General features: G+C 43.9%; 1 protein-coding gene across 1 annotated transcript; it reads right to left on the bottom strand.

The window, feature by feature from the left end:
• Positions 1-8,449: 8,449 nt before the first annotated feature.
• On the bottom strand, positions 8,450-19,795 carry RGCC (regulator of cell cycle). The gene is made up of 5 exons (XM_048932912.1): positions 19,519-19,795; positions 19,221-19,418; positions 11,139-11,246; positions 9,933-9,995; positions 8,450-8,814 (listed from the first exon to the last, which is right to left on the bottom strand). Exons 1-5 carry the CDS (start codon positions 19,553-19,555, stop codon positions 8,807-8,809), a joined length of 414 nt encoding a protein of 137 aa, XP_048788869.1. The 5' UTR covers positions 19,556-19,795; the 3' UTR covers positions 8,450-8,806.
• Positions 19,796-20,039: the final 244 nt, after the last annotated feature.

Here is a 20,039-nt window from a genome sequence, read left to right as displayed (position 1 = left end):
TGGAAACGTAACATTTATTTTTAGGCAAAAAGCCGGCTGTTTTTGGAAAGGTCAAGAGAAAGCACAACTGGCAGATGCTGAGGTTGGCTGAACGGCTCCTTCTTGCTGAGCCACCCAGCTGTGAGGATGGGGCAGAAAGGCAGAAGGCTCGGTCCCTGCTAGGAGAAAAGCTTGGTTTAGCCCCCTAAACAAGGCCAGAAATGGACTCTGGGAATGAAATTGGAAAGACTGAGCCACTTCATATTAAATAAATACTAAAATGGATCTGACATTTTAAATACTTTTCCAGTTGAGAGTGCCCATTATTTTGGTGTGCGTTCCTGCCTCATTTGTCCCCATCTCCATGGAGACATATATGTGGGGCCTATCCTGTAAATTTGAGCCATTTAAACACAAAGAAAAAAAGTAACAGGCAGCAAATTCCAATAACCTGGTGTCCGTGCCCTTAATTGTTGAAATGTGTGTGGGAGAAAATACTCTCATAGATGAAGACTGAGCAGTGGATATTGCTGGAGATTTTCTTTCCACAAGGGATAAGGAAAACAAAAAGCCCAGTAAGGATAAATGCTGTCATCCAGCTGTCTTCATGTGCACAGTTAATGTGATTGTTAGGAGAATTTAAGGGTCTGGGGGGGAAAGAATGGCCTTTCCCTACCACACAATTCCTTTGGATCTTTTCCTGAGAATTTCAGAAGAAATGTCCAGAAGAGATTACAAGAGAAGCACAGAACGCTGAGTACCGTAGGAGTTTAACAAACCAGTTCCTATGCATCCATGTGCTCTTGCTTTACTCAAGGTCCTTGAAGTCCTGTTCCTTCTTAAGCCATGGACAATACTCTGATTTGCATCTTCAGGCTGGAGAGATGTAAAAGTGAAATATGTGAGAGCACTGAGATTTTTAAACAAAATTTTCTGGTGTCTTCTTCTAGCAGCCCCACTGAGTGGCTGGTGTTGGTCTTTGCTGGAGCTGACATAAGTCTTCATCAGCATTCAGCCTGCAGTTCTGCTTTGGTTGCAACTGAAAAAGAATAACCTGTGCCATCTTCTCCAAAACCCAGAATGAACGTTTGTCAAGGGCTGGGAAGACTCATCAAGTCAGAGAGGTCACCCAAGCACACAACTGCAAGGGACTGCAGGGACATGTACATGGGAAGGAAGTCCAAAAACACTAGGATAACCTGAGGCAAAAATGTTAATTCTCTGGGTACAATTGCATCTTCCTTCCATGATAGGCTAATTTCAGCATGACCAGGCTGCCTCTCCCCAACAAAATCACTTTTACAAAGACTCTTTGCAATTCATGTTACTCTCGTTAATTCTGGCATAGGTGGCATGAAAGACTAAAAAAGCTGTCATAAAGTCGTGTGTGATGATGAATTTCCAAGGGACTTTCTGGTAACTAAAAGTGTGGTCTCATCTGCTGGGCAATGCTGGGCAACCATGCCATGGCTCAGCCTTGGATATAGCGACTAAAAGCTGGGGTTGGTGAAGCAGATGAGATTCTCAGCACCAATAAGGGGTGTTCACCTCCACATTGATTTTAAAATACTAAAACTTGCAAAGGACCCCACCAAACAGAAAGAGGGAGACTACAAGCTAGAACATCTGAAAGTGGTCTCAAAAACCCTGAGATATACAGCCCCTTTCTTACTTCAGTGCTTGATGCTGCTCTGGTGCCTCTGAATGTTTGGGAAGGCAAGAATTCAGGAAACAAGATGTTAAAGTCGTGTTATACACATTATGTAGCCCTGCACACCTCCTAGTGCTCTGTATGTTGATCCAGGAAGAGGAGAAGTATGCAGCCTCTGGCTCTCTCCTCTTGCCTTTCTACAGCACTGAAGAGGTTGTGATGCAATTTGGCTTAATGTGAGAAGGGGCACTGGAGGGAATGCTTTTGACTACCTACACAATAAAGCTGGGTCCGACGAAGAGCTCATGGGAAGCATTTTGTGCTAAGAGATAACTTGCACAGATGGTAAAAGTATGAAGAACCGCAGCATCCCTGGTGAGATGCATGACTGAAATGCAAGGATACGGGTGTTTTTTGGATGAGTTTCTGGAAAAGCACTGAACTCTGCAGCTTCCACTGCAGTCAACAGGGCTGGAGCTGCCCTGTAGCAAGCTTGGAAAAAACACCCATCTGCTTTTTGTGCAGTGAGAGCTGGCAGGTACCAGAGACACTTGCCAGGGCAGGGAGTTCCTTTGAGATCGTTTAAGGCTGCAGAAGTGCTGTGAGCAACGCACACAAACAGCTCTGAGAGGAGCTCTTGGAGTCCCTAATCCCAAACTCGGCTCCAGTTCAGACCACCAGCTTCCTTTGGATGAGCCATGGGGTGACAGCCAAGCTCTCATCAGCTCCCTCTGAGTTTGAGTTGAGGCACGCTGGAGAAATTTGCCTTGTTCTTTAAGTGGAATTTAACAGTGCGTGCCAAGAAGCTTTGAGACAGCTGATGTGTGGCTACTAACGCCTAATAACCCAGTGGTGTATTAGTAGCACATTGTGCCAGCTGTCAACACAATAAATGAGCAGGGATGCTGTTTAGAAAGAGCTGAGCCCTCTAAGCAAAATGTGCGTTCTTTTTTCCTATAATAAACTCTGCAGATAAGCAAAGCTACTGCTCATAAATCAGTTTTCCAAGTGCATAAAACTATTAAAATACACACAGCGTTAAGAAGCCAACTATGAACAAAGACTGCCCAGATCAGTGCTTGGTGCTGCAGGAAAGCCTAAGACACTCAGAGCTTGAAACACTGCAGCCATGGGTCAGCTCTTGGTATAACCCTGCTTTCAGGGGACAGCAGTAAGACATGCTGGCTTTTGGGCTGTCCTTACATTAACTCTGCTGTTTTCAGAAATGGAGTGGAAAAGCAGGGGAGAATATGATCATCCACTTGAATCTAACCTAGGTGTTCAGATAGTGGTCTCCTGAGATGTTTTAAATAATGTCCAGAAACTTGTATTTACGCTGTATAATAAAGCTGACACCCTCAAGCCTTTCTGGAGCACCAAACAAGCCACTAGCCCAGCACAGCACACCAGTCCTGGCACAGTTAAATCCCAGCCCACTGGGGTCAACAGAAACTTTCACTACAGCTTTCAGTAGTATCCATTTGGTCCACGAAGTCACTGATTATAAACCCAGAAATGATCTGCAATTGAAATAGCCACTTGCTATGAAACACTTCCTTACCTGATGCCTTTACAATACACACTGTAGCACGGGGACATTTCTGGGGACTCCCTCTCCTTGTAAAGGCTATGGAAGGAGCCAAGGACAGCACCCTTACTGCAGTGTTTTACATCAGCACTTGGGTCAGGAGCGTCAAAATGATCAATACTTCAGTTTCCAAAACAGAAGTGAAAGAACAAAAGCAGCCAAATCTGTATCAAGTGGCCTGTTTTAATCCCCAGGGCATTTAACTGGTGACTCAGAGCCTGTAAGAAGAAAAGGGTCCTGATGTGATCTGTTCTACAGCTCTAAACCCTTGAGATACAACAGTCGGTATGCTCTTACATGAACGTGAAGCTACTGAGACAGCTAGAACTGTTAGCCAAGCTGCAGTGAAGTCAGTAATGTAGAACGCCTGTTAAAGTAACACAGAAAACAGGAGATCTCCCCACTGAGGATATAGTGTTTGCAATATTAGTGTGCAGAGCTGGATTTGGCTCAGGAGCTGTTGCTGTCACACTGGCTTTAGGACAATTATTCTGCTTCCAAGCACAGCAAACTGTGAAGTTGGAAGTTTCTCCCTAGCAGATGTGATGTCTAGCATATTTTAAGCACCTTCACATAAATTACTCTCATGCAAAACAGGCTCCAGTGTGGCAAGAATAACTCTTGGGCAGTAAACTGAGTTTCTGTGAGCTGATGGAGTCTGAGTTCACCTACAGAGACCCACGTGAGGTGGGTTTTTCCCCCTTCAGAGTGGTTGAAGCAGCAGGCTGATAGCCTAAAAGCAGCAATAAGAGCTAAGAAAATCTGTATATGCAGACACAGATGTTTCCCACCAGGAAGACGCAGTCCCTGTGTGTTCTCTCTTTGCAGATGTTTGATACTGAAAACAAAGCTGAAATACAGCCACCAAGCAAGTATCCGTGATGGAGATGAGGAGAAAGCATGGGCTCTAGAAGCAGGCAGAGGCTGCAGCCTTTCAAGGCAGAGCCTGATTTTCCATTTGCAGTCACTGACAGCACTACTCTTTTCCTACCTCACAAGGCCTCACCTGGCTGTAGGTGCACCAACAGCAGCTTAAGACACACAGGGGAGAAAAATCCTTCCTTCAGCTCTTCTCTCCCTGCTATAAAAGGCTCAGAAAAATGAGTATGTTAGCAAGCTTAATGAGTTACCACATATCAGCTGAGCCTGGGTGACCGCACTGAGGACACAGTCAATAGCAAACTCAAGATAAGACATATTAGCTCAAGCCTCAGCAATAGAGATTTAAACTAATCCATTTAACCTTGAATTTGCAGCAGGTAAGGAGCATACTTGTAAATAATTTTGTGCCTCATCCTATGCGTGTTAAACTGGGGCAGTATGTCTGCTTAGCCTAAACCTCTCACTTTGAATTCAGAAAGAGTGGTGTTGATTGAGAGACTGCTCTGAGTCCAAATTCTGCCTCACAGTTCAAGAAGGTCAAAACAAGGATTAAAAAGTCAGACTGGCCCACAAGGACAGTACAGCCTCCAGCAATACAGATAGAGTATCACAAGAACTTTTCTCAGCAGCACATTGTTCAGTGACACGTGTAATTAGATGATAAACTTAAATTGTAAGTATACTCCAGTGAAATGACATCTATATTAGTGCCTTTGTTCTGACACAATAAGGCTTTTGAAATAGAGCATAAACCGAAAGGAATTCAGACCATCAGCTTCACCAAAGACACTCCCATATTTTGTAGCTGATGACCTCCAGAGCTGCTGTGTAAGTAGGCAGAAATCACCACCTGTTTATGCATAAATAAGATTTAAAAAAACAAGCAGATGGTGATTTAATCCCCAACTCCATCCCTAGTTGACCTCACATTACACAAAATGAGGAACATGGCCTGCTTTAAACCTTTGCTTGTACGGGAAAAGGCTTCAGGATTGGGTGTCTACAAGGACCAAGCACTGCTCTTCCCCCAAAACTGACAGTAGTTGAAAGACATCACTCTGTGAAGGGAAACAGCCAGTTTTAAGTACTGCCCACAACATAGCTTCACCAAGGGCAATCCTGCCTGATCAACCTAGGAGCTTTCTGTAATGGAACAACTGTGTCATTAGTCAGTGGAAGAGCCATTGACATCATCTAACTGGATTTCATTAAGGCCTTTGACAACAGTCCCCCACTACATCCTTCTCTCCAAATTGGAAAGGTATGGATGTGATGGGTGAACTGTTCAATGGATGAGGAACTGGTTGTGAGACTGTAGCCAGAGATCGGTGGTCAATGGCTCAATGTCCAGATGGACACAGTGGTGTCCTTCAGGAGTCAGTACTGGCACCAGCAATGTTTAGTATCTTCATCAATGATATCAACAGTGAGACTGAGTGCACCTTTAGCAAGCTTATGGACAACACCAAGCTGTGTGGTCTGGTTGACATGCCTGGGATGCCATTCACAGAGGCCTAGACAGGCTCGAGTAGTGGGTCCAGGTGCAACTCATGTGGTTCAATAGATGCAATTGCAAGCTCTTGCACCTGGGTTGTGGCAACCCCCACTCTCAGTACAAGATGGAAAGTGTAAGGATACAGCACAGCCCTGCCAAAGAGGAATTCAGGTACTGGTGAATGGCAAACTGGACACAAGCCAGTAATGTGCCCTCACAGCCCGCAAAACCAACCGTACCCTGAACTGCATCCAAGGAAGCGTGGCCTGCAGGTCAAGGGGAGGTGATCCTGCTCCTCTACTCTGTGCTGGTGAGACTTCACTTGGAGTAACATGTCCACATGTGGAGTCCTCAGCACAGAAGAGATGTGGATACAGTGGAGCACATCCAGAGAAGGACCACAAAAAGAATCCAAGGGATGGAACACCTCCCTTGCAAGGAAAGGTTGAGAGAGTGGGGGCTGCTTGGTCTGGAGAAGGCTTGGAAGAGACCTGACAGCAGCCTTTCAGTATATAAAGGGGCTTTGTAAAAGAAGGGAACAGGCTCTAGCAGGGTTTGTTGCAATAAGACAAGGCTAAATGGTTTCAAACTAAAGGAGCAGAGATTTAAATTGGCTATCAGTAAAAAAGCTTTACAGTAACAGTGGTAAAGCACTGGAACAGATTGCCCAGTCCCTGGAGACATTCAAGGTCAGGCTGAGAAGGGCTCTGAGCACCTGATTTAGCTTGTAGGTATCCCTGTTCCTTGCAGGGGAGTTGGACTAGATGACCTTCAAAGCTCTCTTTCAACTCAAAATGATTTTGTGTTTTGATGGTCACAGGTCAGGCATTCAGCTGTGTCAAGCAGCAACTGAATGAGCACAGGGAAAGTGGAACACTCATGCTCAGTACCTCAAGCCATCTGACTTGAGTGATGAAGAAGCAAACAGCTGCTCATTCCCCTTCACCCAGCCATCATTATGTTGGCCTCCTCTGAAACACGTGGCTTACCTAACACACTGAGTTTGGTTATTTCTTTTGGAGCAGTAATATCCATGACCCACAGCCACATCTCTCACCTTACCAAACAGTTCAAAAGTGGAAGAAGAGAGCTAAAACTTTAGATGCTATTCAAGTAGCTTTAAAAACATGCCTTATGCTAGCAATATTTCTCAAGCATGAGCCAAGTTCTCTCCCAGGCATTCCCTTTTCTGAAAGGCAGCATCCCTCCCAACCTACATAGCAGCAAGTCCTACAGCAGATAAGGGAATTCCCCTCAGTGGCTTTGCACAGCAAAATAAGTCTTCATATGTAGGACCAGCAAGAAGAGACAGATTCCCCTGTTTCACAGAAGGGTCAAAAGGAAAATTTGCTCCTATGTGGAAAGTGTGGTAACATTGAATTTCCACACGGCTCTTTGCCACAACAAACCTACCTTGCTGCTCAAAGGTTTTCTACTGTGGAAGAATCTCAGTAAGGTCCTAGAACACACAGAAGCACACATCACTGGGACTTCCCCATGTTCCTGTAACACAAATTATTACAGTTCTTCCAGAACAGCAAGAAACCTCACTTTCTTAATCTTTTTAATTTTATCACCATTATTCTGCATTTATACTCTTACTATAGAATCATCTGCTATTCCAAGTGTCCTGGTCTTTAGCAGAAAGCCAGCTCACCCCATTTCTATTCCAAGTGACAAGTTAGCAACTAAATCTGCCATAGGAAACAAAGGAATTTTTCTTGTTCAGGAAAATACTCCTTCTGGTTGAAAGAAGGAACAGCTCAAACAAGTATTTTAAGAGGTTTCAGTCTTATTGGCATGGACGCCATTTCCATTTTCTTATCTGTGAAGAAAACCAGAAAGAAAAAATATCCAAACACATTACACTTAACACAATCCAAGTTCTTGATTATTTGTTTGAAAATCCAAAGCAGAGGGGTGGATTTGATCGTGCTGCTTCCATTATCAAAGAACACAGACTATGCTCCCCCTAGGTTGCAGAAGACAGGTCCAAATCCACCTGCTAAGCCCCTAAGCAACTGGTCACTGTGCCATTGGTGCAGATGTATCCTTTTCCAGCCATGGCCACAATTTTAGAGATAACAGCTCCAAGGGGCACAATACTTGAACCATTTCTGTGACTGTTCACTAGCCTGCTACAATCAAAATAAGACCTGCAGCTTAAACAAGTCTAGCTCACTTTGCCTGAAAGGATTAGAGGGCAATCACATGAGCAGCTTGGACAGCAGAGCTGAGTGTAATGCCTGCAGCAGCTGAAGGAGAGCTCACACATTATCTTCAGTGCTTAATGCATATGGAAAGAATCAGGTTCCTTATACAGAACAAAAGAATACAGCTTCACCTTCCACTCTTGCAGCGAGACAGCAATGGTCAGGCAGTCCTTTTAAAGGGATGGAGACTATTTTGGACACAAGTGTTCAGGTTTTTCTGACTCTGGACATTTGAGCATTTTCTCAATGCTGCAGTATCTCTTTAAACTCCTAGGCCTAAATTCCTAACCTCCTAATTAGTACTTAATAGAGAATGACATGTAACTTTAAAGACAGCTTTTAGACAGGGTTCAAACTAGGTGTTATTGTTCAAATCTGTACTAAGTCAATGTTATTTCAGATTACCTTTAATATAAATAAAAACTAACTTTATCTTCCTGACTGTAGTAAAATTTTACAGAGTAAAAAATACTTACTCAAGCAATTTGATAGGAACAGTATGAAGTCCTGTATGAAGACAGTGTAATACATTTTGCCTAATAAAAAATACAGTCTTATCAGATATTTTCAAGCTCCATGTAAGTGCATAATTTGTAATGATGTTTCACAGCTCACATGTTCATATGAAAGTTTCAGAGATCTGGATTCCAGTTCAGGGTTTATTTGTATAAAAATATATTATAATGGAAAAAAGCATTAAAAGTTCTCAACTATATAAAATTACAAATATATTTTCATAAAAGCAACTTTAAATTAAAATTCAAGCTATATTTTAAAGTAAAATATAGCTGGAAAATTTAAGTTATCTGATTCCAGCTGCTGCAAAGTAACAACACTGATGTTTGCCAGTTAAATACTTGTAGGAGTTTACAAAGGTTGTGTTCACAAGGTGAATATCTTGGGTAGCAAAGTTATCAGACAAAGGCAGCAGTTCTCCACCACTGATGTCACTTATCCTTCAGATGACATCCACAGGCAAGCAGTGCCAAAGATTCATTTCACATACCTGGAAATACAAAACAAGAGCAACTATGAAGTCTGTATTTAGTAAGATTGCTAGCTGCCTGATAGGCACAACTATTGGGTTTTTTTAATGTTTTTTAAGAAGTAATACAAAAAGGCAAAAGGTTAACATAAGAACTCAGGTCTATTATTATTCTAATAGTTGTATTATGCTTCAAGAAGCTGCTACAAAAGTCTGTGTAACCTCAAAGCATGTAAATAGTGACTCCTCAGAAAAAAAAGTGAAATATCAGATGGAAATTAGACTTTCCTAGAACTTGAACGTATGAAAAAGATGGCACATCACTGTAAAACTAGTGACCCTATAAATGAGAATCTGCTGAGATAGCTAAAGGTTTCTTTGTTGGTAAGAACTAGCACAGCAAGTAGCAATTCCTAGCCTCACTTTAGCTGTGCTCTGCAAGGAGGCAGTGAAGTCAGTGCACTACCAGCCCCTTCACAGTTAGCTGCAAGACAGCCGTGCAAGACAACAGCTAAGTCAAATTTGGAGATTTATAGAGAACAAAAATCCCCAAACTTGCAAACTCAGAAGTTTCTCAGAAGACCAATCTGTCAATTAAGTTGGAGTGGTAAGGACAGTTGGCTCAAGCATGCATATAAGACAATAAATAAACAAATAATCAGGAAGCTAGAAATCTCTTGATCCTGGTTTCACTTCTGAGATAGGGAAGTGGGAAGCTTGTAAGGACAGTTCTCTTGAGTTAAAACCAAGACAGATGGTTGCGGCTTCAAGAATTATGGGGAAAGGAAAATACCTCCACAAATACAAAAAACCCAGCTCACAGCTTTTGAACACGTGGCTCTGTAGATCTAGTCCTATGTTTTGTTGTTTTGGGTTCTACGCCCTGGTCCATGGGGGAAAAAATCACCCAGTATCACACCTCAAACAGCACAGGAAGAAAAAGAATAGGCAGAATACGTTGTGGGGAACATGGTATTGGGTTGGCTTCTTTATTTTGTTTACCCACACTCCTCTCAAATCATAATGAAGAACTCAGTAGGCAATTGGAATATACAACTTCCACCAATACACTGGCTTTCATCACCCCATGACTGTAATCAGAGACAAAGCAATAAGCAGTCTCCTAAAAACTTACTTACTTGCTAGTGTCCTGTCAAGATCAGCTATGAATTCTTCCAGTTCTTTTGTGTCTCCAAGTTTTGCTGCAGATTAGGAAGGGATAATCAGTATTAAGACGTGACAAAAGAAACCTCTGGAACCACACAATCCTCCAAATCATTTTTAGTGGTATCAAATCTGCTCTGGATTGCTTTTGGAGAAGTTGATGGTTGCTGCAGTGTCCAAATGCATTCTTAGAGAAGAAGGTAAATAACTGAAAACTAAAGCTTTTGATCATTTTGACAAAGGCAAGCCAAGCCTGTTTAGCTTCCTTTAAAAGAACACACAGAAGATGTGGGGAAAAAAAGCTGTAGGTCAAGTTTACTTGGAATAGCAAGGTCAACCTTGCTAATGTGGAACTTTTATTACTGCATTCAGATATTGCATTCATGTCCTTACCCTACTCAATTAGCTCCTAGTCCTGCCCAAATCCAAACCTCATCTATCTGTGGTTTGCTAGATGTTAGATCCTCTGATCAAGATCCACACATGTTCAGTTTACATCCAAGCATTTACTCAAATTTCCACTGCTGAGAACATCACTGGTTCCATTCAACCTAGGTTTATTTCAAGTGGCTTCCTTATCTCACTTCCAAGGTCTATTGCAGGGTGGTCCCAACTATTTCTACCTTCTCATCAGGAAAAAGGTCTTGATCTCATGTGCAACTCCTGGCCAAGTATTAACTGAGTAGTACCAGTTTAACTGAAACACTTAACTCCCTACTTCTCATTAACTATGACACATTTCTGCCTGGCATCTTGGTAATTAGTAAAAGAACTTTTTATTTGTTACTTGCAACCAATCACACATTTCAGCCCCACAGCTAACACTTCTGTGCACAGATGGGACACTAAGGCTACTTAGTTGCTTAAGTTAGACTTGTTAATTCTAAAGTGAGTATTCTGTAAGCAGTTTTGTAACAGATTTGACTAACCAAAGAACTTTCTGTAGCTGGGCAATTCAAAACCAAAAGCCACTGAATAACCTGTGAAGAAGCATGGATGCCTCATGACATTGTGTTGACCATAAGCAGCAATAATTCTTGCACTTGTAGTGTGCTTATCAGTAATCCTTACTTTTGAATGAAAGCAAAACTGAGAGTTCATGCATAAATGTGTATCTTTGCCCAAAGGGAGAAGCCTATATAGTTGAGAATTCAGGAGAAACACTGAGGATTTAAGTTTACCTTTACAAGGAGTTACTGATGGAGATGGCAAGCTTGGAGTAGATGCAGTTGGAGAGTTAAGTTTTTCATCACTGAGGCTGAAACTACTCCTGTAGAGTGAATCTGCACCTGTTAAAACAAAAAACAAACAAACAAAAAAATCATTTCAAGTTAAAAATAGCACTGTCTCAAATTTTGCAATAGGATTAAATGAAAAAACAGAATGTTTCTCACATGGGCTTCAAAGTCTGGAGAACTGAAGTTTACCAACTTGAAAGCCAGAGGGGTGAGTAAATAACTTATTGTTTGAAGGCTATTGTTCCCACACCTACTGTTTAAAAGGAAGAAGTCCTGGGCCCTTTCCTTGTCTCCTGGAAAGGAAAGCATCCCCTGCACTTAGCATCATCTAGGGAGTATTACAGCAATCACCCTATACCTAAATTAAATCTCACAAGGCCGGAATGATTCACAGTATTCTGGGAAATTTCAGTAACCAGAATTCTTCAGAAGTTATTTTAAAAGTGAATTAAGAGCTCTGGGAGAGAAATGGTTCCTCAGAAGCATCGCTATTATATGAGGCATAATTATATCACTTGCTGTGGCAATAACATACAGAAAAAGGCAGTGCCTCGTTAAGGACAGAAATGCTGACCTGCCCAACTGTCTGCTGCATCACACAACTGCAAATGCTTACGTGAGAGGCTTCACCCTGGCAGATCTTTTCTCTTGTACATATGTATATTGGGCTATCACAGTATCATCATACCTCATCATACAGTTCCCTCTGCTATTAGCTCAGCTCCTGCTACAAGGGCACGTGCTACTCACAGCACTGTGCAAACAAAATGGCATCTGATATCTGAAATGATGGCTTGGCCAAGTCAGCTGCTGGTACTTCTGGTGCAGAAGTGGAATGATGCTTCATATTAACTTTTCATCACGAGCTCTGCAGCTTCAGCCTTAAATGCCTGCTCTGTCTAAACCTGAGAGGATCAGAACTAGCCTACTTGAAACTTCTGGCAGATTTGGGGAATACAGGGCAGAATTGAGAGCTTCAGAAAGAAAAAGCATTGAAAAATGACATAAATGTTTTTTGAAGCAGCTCCTAAAAAGATTAACTAATCCTCATAAGAAGTGAGAGAAGGAATCTGACTCTGCTCTGCATCATCATCTTCTCAGCAGCATTGTACAATGAAATGAACCCTAGCACATTAGTGGGTTTCAAGTCATAGTTAAAGATATGACAAATCTCTTCCTGAAATTGAGCAACTTTCAACTAAAACCATATTAGTTTTTAGCCAAGATGCAAACCCTATTGAACAAGGAACTCAGAATGGAAAATTTTAACTGGGATAAAAGCCCTGCCATTATGAAAAAGCCAAATAACACCTCACACAAACAGGGCAATAGCCAAGGATACAACCCAATGAAACACCAACAGGACAGACCAATGATGAAACACATGTCTGAGGTAACATTTGGGAAGAACAGGCTGCGAATTCTCAAGGGATTTATTTTAAAGGTTTGGTGAATTCATAAGAAGTAATCCAGAGAACAAAAGCTATGAAGTCGAGTACGCTTTTACTGCAAAGCCCATGCTACTGGTATCCAGGCACCAGATGTAGCGATGCTGGGAAGCTATTACAAACCTGTGCTTTTCATGCATTACATCCAAAGCTCCTGTTGCTTTTACCCATGGCTGAAATAAAGGCTTCTTTTTGAGAACCCCTGTGAAGGCAACTCAGATTTCAGAAGACTACTGTGCCATTTAAATTGACCTCAATCTATTTGTGCATTTTTATGTACATCCACACACACATGCCTGAATTCTTCATCATCCTGATTCCTGTTGTATTTTTCCCTGTAGTCCTTCTATGTGCACTTGGAAGTACTGACCACTGACCTCACAATGTATTAAAAGCAGGGAAAGGTGAAAAGCTTTCATAGAACAGAGATACCCTCTGATGGGCTGTAAAATTAAACCATTTCAAGCATATATGGCTATTTATCTTTCACAAGAAGCAGAGTGGTGTTTTAGGTAGAGCCTTTGGCTTATGCTTGCCACCAAGCAGCAGTGATTTTGGTGCTGGGAATATCAACTTTGCAAATGAAAACTGAAAACAAAGCACTGTTGAATTCCTGTGGTCCCCACAGTGCAAAACCACCACCTTCATAAGTGATGTAAGCTCTGGGGCAGGCAGCTCTGGGAAAAAGGACGCTCCAGTCCTGCCACAGCCCAGGCTCACTGACTTGCCTTCAATAAGGGGCCCTGGAAGACTTCCACTGCCATGCAAATATAACATCCCCTGCAACTTAATAGCTGGAGGCTGATGCCAAGGATCTCATTGCTGCTGCCCTTCTTCATCCAACCCCTTCCCTCTCTCTGCAATGCAAGTTCATCTTGCATCCATTAATGGTTTTGGCTTTGTAGTTGGATTCTTTTGCAGTTGGATTTTGGAGAAGGTCCAGAGGAGAGCCACAAAGATGATCAGGGGACTGGAGCACCTCCCCTACCAAGACAGGCTGAGGGAGCTGGGCTTGTTCAGCCTGGAGAAAAGAAGGCTGTGGGGTGACCTCATTGCAGCCTTTCAGTACCTAAAGGGAGACTACAAACAGGAGGGGAATCAACTCTTTGAAAGGGTAGATAACAGCAGGACAAGGGGAAATGGTTTTAAGTTGAGGGAGGGAAGATTTAGGTTGGATGTCAGGGGGAAATTCTTTACAGAGAGAGTGGTGAGGTGCTGGAACAGGCTGCCCAGAGAGGTTGTGGATGCCCCGTCCCTGGAGGTGTTCAAGGCCAGGTTGGATGGGGCCCTGGGCAGCCTGGTCTAGTATTAAATGGGGAGGTTGGTGGCTCTGCATGCATCACAGAAGTTGGATCCTTGAGGTCCCTTCCAACCCTGGCCATTCTGTGATTCTACTGCCTGTGTGCCATGTACAAACTATGTCTCTTAGAACTGTCTTCAAAAAAAAAAAAAAAACCACTTAAAATCTGATAGTTAAGCAACTGAGCTAAACGAAGCCAATAGAGGCAAAATTAGGGGGTTGCAACAGATATGGGTGTATTTTACTTTGGCAACGTAATCTGTAGTTAGCATTGACCTTTGGTGTTCCAGTATATAAATAAACCACAAAAAGAGCAACACTGCAGTACCATGAAAGTATAAGCATGTTCCCATGATGTGAACAACTGTAAGGTTCTGGACAGTAACTAACTGAAGGAGGAAAGCCTCCAAGGCTGTCTGTTTTAAAATGAAACAGAAGAGACCAGCTGTCTGATTTCTTTATTATTATGTTATTTATAGAACCACAGCACAGGACATGGTACGAAGAAGAACTGGAATCAGTAAAAGTTTTGACTATAATTTGCAATGAGTGAAGTTGAAGAAAAATACCTCATTCCCAAAGTCTTCAGAGAAAAAGGTCTGCAATTCCACTTAAGTCTGCAAACTGTGAGTTCGTTATGTAACAATATTCAGCACTTAATGAATAGACTGCATAATTAATTGCGAGTCAGAACACAGATACGTGCTATAAATAAAACATCTGGGTTTGAATGCAACCCATAGAAGTGAGAAATACTCACCACCCAGAGCTCGCTTCACAACATGCATGTTGTGGCCCTCAAGGAGAAGGCTTGGTTCATCACAATCACACTTGCATTTCATTGCATTGTTTCGCTGCTTTTGCCCAGCCATCAACCATCTGTTACAGCACAGCCACTGGAATCTCACACCTCTCACCATTGGTATGTGTAGGCTGAACAGTGCAAGAGATTTGAGATCACACAGCTAATAGTTACAAGGAAGTGATCTTGGACATCTGAAACTCAGATGTGCAAGATCAACTTCTCATTATTTCAAAGCTTATCATCTTATTCCTCCATCATGCTTACTACTGGTGAGGCAGCATTGCCAGCTCCAGTCATCCCCTTCCCTAAGGTTTCCTTTCTGAAGGACAGGAAAGAAATAAGTATGCCAGAGAGGCAAGAACAAGAAACCTTACCAAAAAGCACAGTTCTCATTAAACTGCAACACCTGGCAAGAAGCATGTGTACCTGACACCCCTTGGCTTTCTTTCCCTTAAGTGTGTCAGTAACCTAAAACATTATTCAGATCATTTTTGCCCAGAGAGGCTGTAGATGCCCCATCCCTGGAGGTGTTCAAGGCCAGGTTGGATGGGGCCCTGGGCAGCCTGGTCTAGTATTAAATGTGGAGGTTGGTGGCCCTGCATGTGGCAGGGTGGGGTGGAGATTCATGATCCTTGAGGTCCCTTCCAACCCTGGCCATTCTTTGATTCCGTGATCATTTGAGTCTTGCTGGCTTAATTTTATTTTCTTATACTGGGCGAGGTCGCAGTCACTTTCCTGATGTCATTTGGGATGTTCTGGAAGACAGCTTGCCCCCACCCAAGCCATCTCATCTCTAGGCTGGCAGCTCAGTCTAGTCAGTCATTTGGAAACTATTTCATCTCTTCACTCATTTCTGTCGTCCCTCTGCAACTTCCCTACATACTGCAATAGATCACATACGTAAACTGGCTTTTCAGGATGAGTGCTGCAGCGGCTGAAGCTTCAGAGAGGCATCAGCCCAACCCCACAGACTTCCATGCACGTAACTATGACTCCTTGCACCATGCCTGGCACTGCACATTAACCAGTGATTCAGCCCCTGAAACTTGCACCTGCTCGGCTTTGAATTAAAGAATTAAGAGCTCCAGATGCACTCATGGTCTTTCATCGTGTTTAAAAGCCAGGAGGTATTGGTCAGAAAGCATTTACATGCCCCTAAAAATAGCTATGCACTGCAGGCTACATCAGTGCAAGAACTGAATTGACATATTTTATTTTGCAGCGCTGTTTAAGAGGCAGACTGGAAGCCAAACCTGTTCCAGAAAAAACAAAATGCATCTGTAGCTGATGTCTAAACAATTCAGAGTATACCATCAAATTATGGTAATTGGCTTCTAGATGTTATTGAAGCTTTGGTAGAATGCTAAAGCATTTTTCTTCTCTACCTCTTGTAGTATTCCTCTCTGTTCATTATTGTAAGCCTAAACTCGATTGTCCTGACATTAATATATGTACTGTAAAACAAAATACATCAAGTGAACACAGAATTTGCACAGGCAAGCCTCTACTCTTCCACAGGATCAAATTAGTTGGAAGGATCTCCCAAGGACCATTAACTCCAACTCTGGCTCCACACGAGGCCACCCAGACATCAAACCCTGTGTCTGAGAGCAGCATCCAAACACTCCTTGAACACCAGCAGCTTGGGATTGTGCCCACTGCCCAGAGCAGCCTCTTTCATGCCAACCACCCTCTATGAAGAACCTCCCCTTAAGGCCGAACCTAACACTCCCTAAAACAGCTCCAGGCCCTTTCCCTCAGGTCTTAAGCTTATTCCAACACACCAGCAGCAAATGATAGCTGTAAAGTCTATAAATTCTGCTGCATTTATGCTAGCAGAATCTAACTAGACTGCACTCTCTAATCCAAATCCTATTTTATCACAATGAACATACACAGCGAAAAACAAAGATATCCCTCAACTCAGAGGCTTCTGCACAATCAATAACCTGGAGCATGAAGCTGCTGTTCTTTCAGTTGAATTCATCAAAGTCAAAACAGAATTGGTATTCATCCAAGAATGCCTGTTGGACTGAACCCCCAACTGCATCATGGTTTCCAGCAGTGACTCAATCAGCTGTTGTGGTTAATGTAACACTTGTGTGCCAAGCACTAACATCATCATGAACATCTGCACACGCTAGCATTTTCATTACCGTAAGCTCTAGAGTCTAGTGTGTTAGATGTAATGCTTAACCACAGCCAAGACAGACCTGGTCCAAAGATCATCTAATCAAACATCAGGGTGAGAAGTGGGAGAGCCAAGCACTATCACATCCACTTTCCAAAGTAGCATCTTCAATCTTCTTTTTTTCTTCTCCTTAAGAGGTCAGAATACGCCATAGAAATTTTTCCATTAGTGCTGTTGGTGCCATCTTCTCCAAGAAGAGATTTTTAAAACGAAGAAAAAAAGAAAAGCAACAAAACCCCCACAAAGCACTATTTGCTGGTTTAACTGCACTGAAAACAATCTTTTGTAAATCCTTCTGTTTAAATTAAATGGAATCACCCTCACGGCAGAAGCCCCGGGAGAGTCCTTTCCTTACCACACTGTAAAACAGTATTTTTATGACCATTTGCTATCAGCTACTAGCTTCTAGAAAAGTAAATTGTAGACCAATTGAAGTGCCCTGAAATTGAGTTACAGCTTAAAACATCCCCCCTCCTCTCCTCCCCCCCCACACACACCCTCCAGTCAAAGATACCACCACGGGAGTGGCAGAAATCCTAACCTTCAGCTACTTCACATCAGCAGAGATGAGATCAGTACTTTATCTTCTTGATGGGAAACTAAAACGTAACAGTCGGAACTGCTCTGTAAATACATGACAAGATATTCTTAGAATAGTCTGCAGCAATGCATAATAAGACTTTGCAGAGACAGAGCCTTCATGAGCAAGACTATAAACCAAACCATCTGCAGATAACCTTGCTGGCATTTCTTTCACCTTGTTACATTGCAATTACTTGCTCTTTCAGCCCAGCTTCTCCTTGATCCTGAAGTGATGTTTAACCCACGTGTTACCAATAGCGAGGTCATGAATTTAGCACTGCACTTGTGCTGCAGGACAGAGACCAAGTGAAAGGTAGCCCTAGGGAGAAAACTTCAGTCTGAATGGAAAGAGCCTGGGTAAGTAGAAAAGTCCCTACACCTATTCTTGAAATAGCTACAGGGAGCATTGCTGGATTACATCAGACACCAGAGCCTGTTTTGTACAAGGAGCTCTTCATAAATCCACAGTCCCTCTCCAACCCTGCTCTCGCTTCAAAAGAAAAAGTTGCCTGCCCTGAATGAAGCCTTTTGCAAGTGTTTTACTGGGACTTTTCTGAGAAAGGAGGAAAGCAGACTGATGTTCTTTTCCTTTTCCTGTAAATATACCCTCATATGGTTGAGACAGCTGGATCCTAATAGGACTCTTAGCGCACACATGAGCACCCTGAAAACTTCCAATTCTTCCATAGCCATCCCCTTTAGACATGAGTAAGGGAGAAACTCAATTACATACCAGGACTGGGCATTAGACAAGATCCTAAGTGAAGATCCTTTAGGACTTTGCACAGAGCCTACTCTTTTCTACTGTGCTATTCCACTGATGTATTCAGTCTAAATCAGCTCACCCTTGTGATAAGTTATTATTTTCCAGATCTTCCTGAAGATCTCATCTGCTGATTTACGAGAGCATGCAGTCTCTCACTTGATCTTCTGCCCCAATCAGAAGAACACCTCTGTTTTCCCCAAAATGCCTTTCATTTCAGCCCTAACAGAGCAATTAAGAGCACTTGTTCAAGACACAAGTCCCATGAGTCTCCCCAGGACAAGGGGAAATGGTCTTAAGTTGAGGGAGGGAAGATTTAGGTTGGATGACAGGGGGAAATTCTTTACAGAGAGAGTGGTGAGGTGCTGGCACAGGCTGCCCAGAGAGGTTGTGGATGCCCTGTCCTTGGAGGCCAGGTTGGATGGGGCCCTGGGCAGCCTGGTCTAGTATTAAATGGGGAGGTTGGCAGCCCTGCCTGTAGCAGGGGGTTGGAGCTTCATGATCCTTGAGGTCCCTTCCAACCCTGGCCATTCTGTGACTGTGAGTCAGAGCAGACATGCCAAGTAACCACAGACAGCGGTCTATCTTCTTCCATAGACACAACTTAAGTTCCTGATGCTGTTTTCTTGGAGTTTTCTGCTGTTTGTTTGCATTTCACCCCCTCCCTTTCCCAATAGGAGAGCATTTCCCTAGTCGGAGACTCTCAAAGCGACCAATTTAAGCGCCTCTTGTTTTGCACCAGAGCGCAAGAGCAGACAGCGCCTTACAACGCCGCAGACCGCTCAAGGAACAGCAACGCCAGACACATTACGTGATCATCCATCGCATCTTCGCTTGAACGAAGGCAAAATCCAAAGCAACTCTAAGAAAGTTTTCTGCGCGGTCTGCCCGCAAGCACAGACAGACAGACAGACAGACCGACCGACCCGCACTCACTCTCGGAGTCGCTGAGGCCGCTGCCGTCGCTGACGCTGGCGCTGCTCCGCCGCTTCATGCGCTCCAGGTGCTCCCCGTAGTGGAAGCGGCTCCGGCCGGCGGGGCAGGCGAAGTCCTCCAGCACCGCTTCGAACTCTCCCAGAGCCTCCGCCAAGCCGCCCGCCTCCTCCTGCAACGCCGCGGGACGCCGGCCGCCCGCTGAGGGGGAAAAGAAAGCGGCGGCTGAGCGAACCGCTGCGCGGTGAGACCAGAACCCTTCCTCCTCCCACTGGATCCCGCCGCCATCCCTCAGTCCTACCTTGGCCCGCCGCACGCTGCGCTTGAGGCGGCTTCATGGCGGCCACCCCGCCACTGCCGGCCCCGCCGCCGCCGCCGCCTCTTATAGCCCGCCCGGGTCGGGGGCTGAGGGGAGGGAGCGGGAGGCGGTGCTGCCCGCTGCTGCGGGGAAGGCGGGCGGTGCAGGTGCGCCTTTCTGGGGTGTTGTGCCTCAGCCTGAGTGGGTTTCGCAGCCAGGAGCTGGAAGAGCTGCGTGGGAAGGAGCAGCGATTCCTCCTTGCTCGGCGATAAAGGTGTTTTGTGTTGCTGGAGCTTCAAGGATGAGCCCTTTAATCACTCTACAAATACTGGGTGCTTGCTCTGAGGCCGGGCTTTGGAGAGCACTTGGGTACGTCCCCAAGTTCGCTGCTATCCCAAATAAAAAGATCACCTCTTTTCCCCTGATGGCCTCCATCCAGAAGGACCCGGGCAGGCTGGAGAGGTGGGCCCGTGTGAAGCCAATGAGTTTTAACAAGGCCAAGTGCAGGGTGCTGTCCTCGGGTC

The sequence above is a fragment of the Lagopus muta genome, chromosome 1 (genome assembly GCF_023343835.1).
Source record: "Lagopus muta isolate bLagMut1 chromosome 1, bLagMut1 primary, whole genome shotgun sequence".
In the NCBI taxonomy this organism is placed as follows: Eukaryota; Metazoa; Chordata; class Aves; order Galliformes; family Phasianidae; genus Lagopus; species Lagopus muta.
The sequence above is the reverse complement of the archived record's forward strand: the minus strand, read 5'-3'. Positions and strand labels throughout refer to the sequence as shown.